The 10,626-nt window shown below is 38.9% G+C and overlaps 1 protein-coding gene across 3 annotated transcripts in view; it reads left to right on the top strand.

Moving 5' to 3' along the window:
* crfa4 (cytokine receptor family, class I receptor 4) overlaps positions 1-10,626 on the top strand; it is a 51,321-nt gene that overhangs the window by 33,479 nt on the left and 7,216 nt on the right. For all 3 annotated transcript variants that reach the window (XM_005754009.1, XM_005754008.1, XM_005754010.1), the window contains exons 3-4: positions 5,098-5,239; positions 6,584-6,753. In XM_005754009.1, the coding sequence (XP_005754066.1) occupies positions 5,098-5,239; positions 6,584-6,753 (312 nt within the window). The remainder of the gene's footprint in view (positions 1-5,097; positions 5,240-6,583; positions 6,754-10,626) is intronic.

Below are 10,626 nucleotides of genomic sequence, written 5' to 3'. Positions count from 1 at the left end.
TTTGTCGAGGTGAAGCAGATGAGAGATGACAGCTGGATAATTGATTTTCCTCCCTGTTGTTTCCCACTTTATGTATGTGGGGTGTGTGTGAGTGTGAGATCTAGCAGTCTGACTGGATAGCCATTTCGTTACCTTTCCATTATCCAGTCAGTCACAGCTTTTTCATTAGATGCTTTCATGTGTTTACTGGGACGAAAGATTTGATTTTCTCTCCAGCAGTTCGCACGTGTTGGCACCGAAGCTGCTTCGGCCGGTTAGTTTCAGCAATGCGACTTTGCCAAAAACGGCTCAGGAGATACGGAAAACAAAGCGGTGAACAACTTTTTAGCAAGTTTTCCTTCCTGTGTAGATTATGATAAGAAACGTGGGGTTTAATTTCCGTCTTTTATTAGATGCAAAATGTCTTAAGGTGCAGAAATAATAGCTGGGATGTTTGCCCCCAGCATGTGGCAGAGATACAGAGACCCTGCAGGTATTGTTTAATGATTTAACATGATTTAATAGTTTGTGTGTAATAAAGGCAAAGTTGACACACTGCTGTGCTCCCACAGTGTTTTATTAATAACTACCATGCTGTGTTGTCATGTATAATATGTTTACAATACATTAGGTTTTTGTCCTAAGTCACCACCTCACTAGTCTCCCTCTCCTTGTTGCTGTTCTTAGGCTGGGCTGAGACAGTATAAATAAACACAAGAATAGAAAGGAAATGAATAGATGTGACCCAACAGAGACAGGTTTACACAAGTGATCTGATCAAATTAGCTTTAAAAGGTTCACTTGTCCCACACTTAGATTAAATTAAAGCAAGCAAACAATACATTTTTCATTTATAAGATTCTTTTATTCTGTTATTATTATTATTTTTTAATAGAAAAGCAAAAAATGTCTTTATATACACATTGATGGACAGAAGTTTCATGGAATGTCATAGTAATTTTTGAGCTTTAATGATTTCTGTGGGTGGAATGATTGCACGCACACATCTTTAATGAATTTAAAAAACAAGCACTGGGTGCTCCAGTCTGAACTTATTTTAGATTTTTTTTCTAATCCACACAGGGTCAAAAGCCTTCTGGCTGGATATTTGACCCCTCTTCTTGGCAGAATTGGTAGCATTAGCTTAAATTGGTTGGTTTTCTGGCACAGACCTGGGTTTAAAGCACGGTACACAAAATGTCAATATAGATGGTGTTGAGGATTTGGGATGTTCATTCCAGAAGGTTAATCTTAGCCTACTTCATCCACTCAAAAAACAGATTTTATCTGTTTTTCTTTTGTCTTGTGTTTGGTCAGTAGTCAATGGTAACTTTATTGTCCCCAGTGGGAAATTGATTTGCAGTCTGTTCATACAGAGAGACGAAAACAAAGAAACACAACACAAAGCCCAGAGAAAACAGACCAAATTTTTCATAAAAAAAATGCAAATGTGCAATGGCAACAACCCTTATGGTTTAGTATTATTAACCTTGATTATAGCAGCAGGTACAAAAGGCACGCTATGTCTCTTAGACTTCAACGGAGGCACTTTATACCCACGACCACAGGGAAGCAGCTGAAAATCATTAAAGAGAGGATGGTCTGAGCATAACATGACAGAGGTGGCCTTCCTCAGCACCTGCCTGTTATAAAAGTCCACAAGTTGGACCTGAGACCTCCCTGAAATCTGACCAGCCACTTTAACCAGATTGCTACGTCTGGCCTTATTGTTAAAAGACATATTACCATACCAAGCAATGATGCAGAACAAATAAAACAGATTCAATAAAACTTTTATTTAAAAAAAAAGGGTCATTATTTCAGAAGAAACGTTAAAACCCAATCTCCTTAAAAAGTAGTCTTTGTTGAACCTTTTTCACTGTAGCAGCAAGATGTGGCTCAAAGAGTCTTATCAAGAACAACCCCCAAATACTTATAACTGTCCACCAGTTCAATGGCTGCACCATTTACCACTGTTAGTGCAGGATGGGAGGATGACTTCCTGAAGTCAATAACCATGTCCTTGGTTTTCAAGGTGTTGATCATTAAAATGACTGATCACACCAAGAAGCAAACTCATCCACAACAGGCCCATGGGAATCCTCTTCACCATGAAGGAGGCTTACCATGACTGTGTCATCGGCATCTGTAATGAGATGCCTGTTAGCCTGTGTACTGCGACATTCATTACTGTACAAAATATATAGTAAAGTGGAGAGGCAGCAACCCAGTGGTGAAGCAGTAGAAGAGTTCAGCTGTTTGGAAAAACAGCCGTTTACTCTCACACACTGAGACCTGTCAGCTAAAAAGTCTAAAATCCAGCCAACAAGCTTAAAATCAAGTTTAGACTGGTTAAGAAGTTCATCAGCTAAGCTATGTGTCTAAGTCCTAACTAAGTCCAGTTTTTATCATTTAAGGCGACTGGCAAGAGTAAAATCTTTTCTTTCGAGGCAGCACCTTGAAACAGTGAGCCATGCTTTTATTTCTTCCTGCCTGGACGACTGTAACTCACTTTATGTGGGGGTCAGTCAGTCATTGCTCTCATTGCTGGTTCAAAATGCGGCTGCACGACTCCTAACAGGAACTCGAAAAAGAGAGCATATAACCCCCGTGCTAGCCTCTCTGCACTGGCTGCCTGTGTCTTTTAGAGTTAATTTTAAAATTCTTATGTTTGTTTTTAAATGCCTTCACAGTCTTGCCCCGCCTTACCTCTCTGAGCTTCTTCATCCCCACACACCCTGTTGGTCTCTCAGGTCAGCTGACCAGCTGCTCCTGGAGGTACCGAGATCCAGGAGGAAGCTCAGAGGGGACAGGGCCTTCTCTATTGTGGCTCCAAAGTTATGGAATAATTTGCCCATGCATGTTAGAGAGGCCCCTTCACTGTCCACTTTTAAATCACATCTTAAAACCCACTTTTATTCCTTGGCTTTTAACCTCAGTGAGACTTCGTTTCTCTTTTAATTGAAGTAGTTATTTAATTAATGATTCCACTCTTCTTTTATTTGTTTTTTACTTATATCTCATGTAATTTTATTTTACAGTTCCACAGCACTTTGTGTCAGCTGTGGTTATTTTAAAGTGCTTTATAAATAAAGTTGATGATGATGATGATGTGGCTGGATAGTATTAAAAGCTGAAGAAAAAACAATAAATGAGAGTTGAGCATGACGCTTTGGCACCATCAAGATGGCAATATAGGAAATTTAACAGAGTGACCACTGCATCATCAGCACCCCTACACGGCCTGTATGCAAATTGTAGTGGGCCGATAAGCTTTTCTACCTGCTGCAGGATCTCCTTCCTGATAATTTATTCAAAAGACTTCATCACTAAAGATGTTTTTTCCATACCTCGGGAAACCTTTTGTTGCTGAAGTGATAAAAGAAAGATATAAGAAAAAACACTGCAGAGTTGCTCAGCACATGTTTTAAGCACCTGGCCACATATTTGTTTTTGTTTTGTTTTTTCTAAATCATTGTTCTGCTTGAGACGTAATATGCTAGTACAACTGTGTTTACATACCTCTGTCTACCAATATACCTCTTGTCGTTGTGGCCAGGCGGCTCAAACTTTCTTTTGTCTGACCACAAAACTTTTCTCCAGAAGGCATTTGGCTTGTCCATGTGGGCAGCTGTAAATTTCAGTCAAACTTTAAAGTGTTGCAAAAAAGTTACAGATACAAATTCTTGAAATGCTGAACTGATCATCTTGGAATTTCCAGTTGTTTACAAAATGGCTCCAAGAGACATTCCTAACCTGTGTAAATCTGCAAATCTTAATCTAAGTTCCTTGAATTTTCCCATTGTTCTGAGTGTCAGTCAGTCCAGTGATTGCTGTTAATTAGTGCTGTTGTGCTGAACAATGAAGCAACCACTTGTAGTCAGTAATGATCACTAATAAGAAGTTAATACGCCTTAAAAAGTTAAAAGACTCTGCAGAACCCTCAGCATCACTGAAAGATTTAAGTGAGTATATATTTGAGTCTGTATGTATAACTCTGTACATTAGAGAATTCCAAAATAAATTCAAAATTGTTAATTGAAACTACAACTACAACGGGGTTTTTTTTTTCAGAAATATAAATGAATCCATAAATATTTATATATCATTCAACTGATATGTTCATTCATTTATTTTAATTATTTCTGAACATTTATTTATTTATCAATACATTTTTTTCCTGCCTCCTTTTTGGCGCAGGGCGTTTTTTGACACTCGCCAACTGTTCACGTGTGGCTGATGAGTGCTTGATTGATTTGTCTGCCCCTGTTTTCGGCCAGTTGTTTTTCTGCTTGTGAAAGAGTGTCATGCTTTAGAGAGCACTGTGTTTGTATTCACAGTGTGAGTCTCCAAAATCCCTGCTGTGCCTGAAGAAGAGCCGATTGATCAAAGAGTTACTGTGGAGCACAGCTGTATGCCCACTTTGTCTCTGTCTTTTATATTTAATTTGAAAGAAATTGAATTATCATCAGTCTGCTCTCAATAAATCATAAAAAAGAGAGGACGTGTTTTTAGAAATGATTGTAATAGTTTTCAGTTTGCTGCAGTCATGTGGGCCATGTTTGCTTCAGTTGTCCTACTTCTTAATTAACATACTTTAAAAAGACAAAGGCATTGCTTAAATCTACAAAACAAAAAGTAAAAGCTTCCTGAGTTCTTTATGAATCTTGTGCACATTTCATTTCTACAAATGTTTCTTTAACCTGTTTCTTAACCTGGATGATAGTTAGCATACTGTAATCATCAATGATTTTTGCACCACAGCTGCCATTTCTTATTGTGTGTCATACATACAAGTTTAAAACAATGAAGGTCACTGTATATACAGGTGTTCATTGTGAGCAAAATTTCAGGTTTCAGACACTCAGGTTCAGTTTTTTTCTACTCTTGGCCTTGTATGATATCACAGGCACAAATGTGGCCAAATATTTCAAACTGACAGACAGCCAGTCAAATGAATGTTAGGTCAAAGGGAGGATGACCTTAAAGAGGAAGTAGCTGAAATGGCTTGTAACAGACAGAATGAATTAAACTGAGGGGCTTGAGGAAGAAAGATGTGGTGAGCAGACTATAATTTCATCATACTTCCTCTAACTCCACCCATGTGTGACTCCACAGAGGCGACTGGTGGCACCACGACAAGGCCTCACATCTACTTCTGCCGCTCGCCAAACATGGAGGACTTCACCTGCTGGTGGCATCCACTCAGCAACCTGACAGACGGAGAGGAAGTCACCCACATCCTCACCTACTCCAAAGAGTATGAACTCCACATCTCACAGTTAACTAGGACTAAAATAAACAGTAGATAGGTGTTGACTGGTGGCCTTAGTGCATATGTTTGAGACTGAGGGACTAAAAGGCTTTAAAAATTGTAATCAAATTGTTTCAAATTTCATCAATGCTTTACACTAACCCACATATTGTGTTATAAAACCTTATAAAACATCCACCCTAACAAACAATAAGAGCCTTGTTTTAGCCTTGTGAAACTATAAAAGAAGCCCCAGATCAGCAGCACACTGGGTCAGTTTCTGGGTCAGGTGAGTTTGTGCAGTTTGATTTCTCGTGCTTCGCGTCACCGGGAAGCTTTTAAGAAGGTCAATATTTCCAAGCTGCTCTGAAATCCTGAACGCAGACTCACGTGGCCTCAAACAGATGCCAGCTGGCCCAGATGGCAGCCACAGCAAAGAAAACGCTGCCACTAATCAGGACAAATTGGATTGTGCTTTTGACCACCACGTGGCTTCAGAGCTCCAACTGATTGTTGTTTCATCTCCTGCTGCACTTTGTATGTTTGTTTGGGAAAACAAATGTAGATCAGGGATTATCTGATAAAAAAAAAAAGACAAAATCTTACTAAACACCAAAGCAGCTAGGAATAAAGTCACAGCTCAGAGAGGGAGATTACACTCTGCAGGCACACCTCAGTGCTGTTTGTGTTTTAATATATTAAACTGCCATTACACACTTTTTATTTACATGAAATACCCTCACTAGGACTGAATACAAACATGCTAATAAGGTTAAACATAAGCTTGTGATTATCCTCCATATAGAAAAGTTTCAAAACTTAAAGACAAGTTCCTTAAAATATTACAGTTAAGATCAATTTGAGGCATTAGCCTAACGTTGAACCTGATTTGGGGCTTTGATTTGGCCATTTCTTTATAATGGTTTTAACCTGGTTTTAAGCTGGTTTCAGATGTTGGGACTACTAGGTCAGGACTGGATTCAGTTTTGGTTTGGGGCTTGATCGAGAACTTTCCCCAGAATTTGTGTGTCTCCATGTCCATCTCCATCTCCATGTGTTAACCTCAGGTCCTCAGGAGTGAGACCATCTGTTGTGGGATACCTTGTTTTTCTTTTGGCTGAAAACAGTTCTTCAGCCCTCTGGTTGGATGTTTGGCTTCATGATGGCTACAATAAGTGTGATAAATTATTGCAAACCTGCTTGGAAATTAGACAAAATTAGACTGTTAAAAAAGCCAAAAAGAAAAGAAATCCCAAGTATAGTTTAAAAAGATGTCCAGTGTTAATTTACTGATTTCCCTTTTGTTTGTTAGTGTTTATCTAAATGTGTTTTTTCTTTGATTTTGTGAAGGAAGGAAGCCAAACTGGAATGTCCAGACTATGTGACTGGCGGCCCCAACAGCTGCCACTTTGACAGCAGCCACACATCTATATGGATGGTGTACTGTTTGACCGTGACCGCCATAACCACCCACAGAAACTACACCTCCAAGCAGCACTGCCTGGACGTGGCGGAAATAGGTAAGGGGTCGGATCTGGGTTAAAAATGCTGATTCAAACTAATTATATGACTCCATTACACAGAAGTTCAGTTTTTTTGTTTCTTTTTGTTTTGATTTGGTTTGTTTGTTATTCGGCGAACAACAAAACTGTTCTGTTAAATGGAATTTGATTCCATTGGAAATGGATTTTGGCACAGATTTCTCCTTGCGACCTCTTATTTACTGACTAACATTGAGAATAAAGTGATACAAGAAAACAGACGAAAACAGAGCGAGTTTCAATGCTTCAAAATTCATGTCTGAGTATTGATAAACCCATTTTTTTTGTGGTCAAATCAGCAGCGAAATAAAGGGCAAAAGTGAGATGACTTTATTGTCTGCAGGCTTTAATTCATTTTACCTCCTGGAAAACTTAAAAGATTGCATAAATAAGATAATTCACAGCAAGTTCACGGAAAGGAGAACTTGTTCTAATCTCAAACTCGATATAAATCAGAAACAGAAAAACATTTGTACACGAAGAGCCAAAGGACTTTGGACTGGAAATCAGTAGGTTTTTAACTTTTCCTCACTGTTATCATAATTGAGCTGTAATTTTATGTGTATCTGGTAAAAAGCCACCAAATGTGTTATTAGTATAAGCAGCTCAATATGACCTTTATTCAATAACAGGTTTTGTCCTTGCTCAAAATTAGCCCTAACTAAGTACAGCTGTAAATTTGACCTCTTTATCATTACATCACACCATTCATTAAAAAAAATTAACACTCAAGGACAGAGGAGGATCTTTAGGCTCATCTTCAAGTTCATAAAAAGACAAAGAGAACTTGACAGTTGACAGAGCTGCCAGTTTGCCGAGAACTAGGAGTTAATAACAACTGTAATAGTCACTGTGATGGCGTGAATAATTACCCACCTACTTCATCTGGATTGGATTAATCCTGAACCTAAATAGAGGATAATAGGGGGATGTGAGGTGTGCGCTATGAAGGGAGATTAAAGGAAGCGTTGTGGCTATCTGGCTGAATCACCATGGTACTTACCCTCAACACATAACCTCGTCTGGACAGGTCGTGTTTTTGATTTAAAATTGTCTTGTAACAAGTACCGTCTGCTGAGGGAATACCTTTTCCACATAAACTGTATATAACAGATGGACACAGCCACAGTGATGTCACACATTGGTTTGTATGTAAGTGTTTTGGCTATGCTTTTTTTGTAACCTAGAGGGACCATGTTTGGATGACAGGTCAGAATGCTGTGTTGTCAACATTTGGCTCTTTTGGCACTTTCCATTTGTACTTTTGCAGAACACACTGTCTGCTGTCTCCTCACAACTTACATACATTTAAATTCCTGAATCAGAAAATACATTACCAATTGGCTTGGCTCTTAATTCCATTTTTAGCTGGAATGGCAACAAATCAAGCAGATTAGAAAGCTGTTCATTCTATTACAGAGCCTATTCAATTTGGGAAAACAAATTTTACTTTGCTTTGGTCCAAAGCTAAAGTGATTTCCTCGTCTCCTTCATTATGGCACAGTGCCATACCTGAATGCGCTTCTTCAGCTCTATTTAAATGGATCTAGTTTAACATTTAACATCTTTAATGAGCAGCTGTCAGTTTGGAAAGAAACAGCAGCATTGAGAGCAGATTGAGTGGCAAAATAAATGTTTTCACTTATGAATTCACAAGATTAATGGTTTTCTCCCAGCACTGCTCTCTTGACTTATTTTCAGAGCCTGTTGCTTTCTGCCAGAATATGTTTTAAGGCTTAATAACCTCTACTCACATCCCGTTGCCCTGTTCCACTGACTCACCGTCCCGACTGACATGATTGCTGACTTCTTGGCTAAATTGGATTTATTCTGTTAATGGCAGGAAAAAGTAACACTTAAGCACAAGTCTACAAAGCAAATGGAAATCTAGTTGTGTGAAAAAAGGGGAATGTAATTATATGTCTCCACATGAGGTAGATAAATCAGGGTTCCCATGCATTCTTAAGAAGTTTTAAAAAGTATGAAATTTGATTTCACATAAAATGTCTTTACTTCTGAAAGGCCTTTTTAGTTTTTAAAAGGTATTTATGACAGAAACAAATCATAGTACTTAATCAAATATACAGTCATGGTCAAATAAAATTTCACCCTTTTTAAATTCAAATATTTTACATTTCATCAGCAAGTGTGAGCACCTCTATAAAAGTTTTGGGAGTTTGCTAGTCAGGAACATTCAGGTGTGCGGTAACTCAATGCCAAGAAGGAAAGACATCAGCAATGGTCTTAGAGAAGCAACCTGCCTATCGCTTACTGAAGCGTTGTAAGATAATACATAACAATAATAATGGTAAATGGCCTGCATTTGTATAGCGCTTTTCTAGTCCCTTTCTAGTCCAAAGCGCTTCACACTACATTCACCCATTCACACACACATTCACACACTGGCAAGCTACATTGTAGCCACAGCTGCCCTGGGGCGCACTGACAGAGGCGAGGCTGCCGGACACTGGCGCCACCGGGCCCTCTGACCACCACCAGTAGGCACACATGGGGTTAGTATCTTGCCCAAGGATACATGCAGCCAGGAGGCAGCCTGGGATCGAACCACCGACCTTCTGATTAGTGGCTGACCTGCTCTGCCACCTGAGCTACAGCATAGCTGCCACATCAGAATCGCCCCATTTCCTAATTTCAGAGAGTCTTCTTTATACCTACACAAATATACGAACAGTGCTAATTTGACCATTTCAAAATCTATTATTGCTTATCATGTTTACCATAATAATATAAGATAACAATAAAGTTAATAAATAAATAATAAATAGTTATTATTTATTAATAAATAAAACCAGCCTCAGAATCTCTCAGTATGCTCAGTCTGAACTGAAGTAATTTAGCTGTGGAGCATTTCAAGGTTAACCATGTGAGTGAGCTCCTGATGTAATTAGAATCTTGTTTCACTTCATATTGAGTCTATTAGCAGCCATTCATTCTTACTTAAATATAAGATTCACAAGGTCATTCCTTAATTGAGGGAAGTTTTTTAAAGGCCTCAGACCCTGCTTATATTGAGATTCTGCGTGTAATGACCAGCTGCTAATCTCATTTACTGGGGACTGAGTGTCTGTTATTATCCAGATGCTGCATATTTGGACCAGAGCAGTCCACTTTCTGAGCTGGTTTTGAGGGGTTGCAGATCGGAGGTCTGCTTGGCATCATTATCATTGAACACGTGCGTGAAGCAGCGTCCTGTGACCAGCAGTGTAGTGCTCTTTTTTTTGTGTGCCTCAGATGTCAGGGGAGGTCAGAGACGTCGCTCTTATCACAGCCATGCAGGAGATTCAGCTAACAGCTGCAGATAGGCGTTTTCACTGGAATTGAATTAAAGGTTACAGTTTCAGTGTTAGAAACGAATTATTCTCATGACTCATTACTGAAATGTTGCACACCTAAGAAGAAGCAAACACACCTTAGATGAATCAGTCAGAGGGTGAATTTCCCTCTGACAAATACCCTTTGATGTCGAATTTCAATTAGCGTTTTAATGAGAACACTCCAATACATTTTCACGACTCACTACATAGTGAGTTTGACATTTTTTAATGTTAAAATATAGAGAGTGTAGTGTTTATATTATATCCCTGTACAGTACTCTCAAAGCCTCCCAATATGCTTCAAGTTCAAGTTCAAGGTTCTTTATTTGTCACATGCATAGTTATACAAGTATAACACACAGTGAAATGTAGCCTGACACGCACCTCGACATGTGCAAAAATGGGGGGGGAGGGGGGGTAGAGGAAGAACATTATATATATATATATAGTATATACATTGGGTGAATGTGCAGTAGTAGCAGCAAGCAGGTGAATTCTGTACATTAATATGAATAGA

Source organism: Pundamilia nyererei, unplaced genomic scaffold (assembly GCF_000239375.1).
Source record: "Pundamilia nyererei isolate P.nyererei 1_Seehausen unplaced genomic scaffold, PunNye1.0 scaffold00494, whole genome shotgun sequence".
In the NCBI taxonomy this organism is placed as follows: domain Eukaryota; kingdom Metazoa; phylum Chordata; class Actinopteri; order Cichliformes; family Cichlidae; genus Pundamilia; species Pundamilia nyererei.
This window is presented reverse-complemented; position numbering and strand designations above follow the sequence as displayed.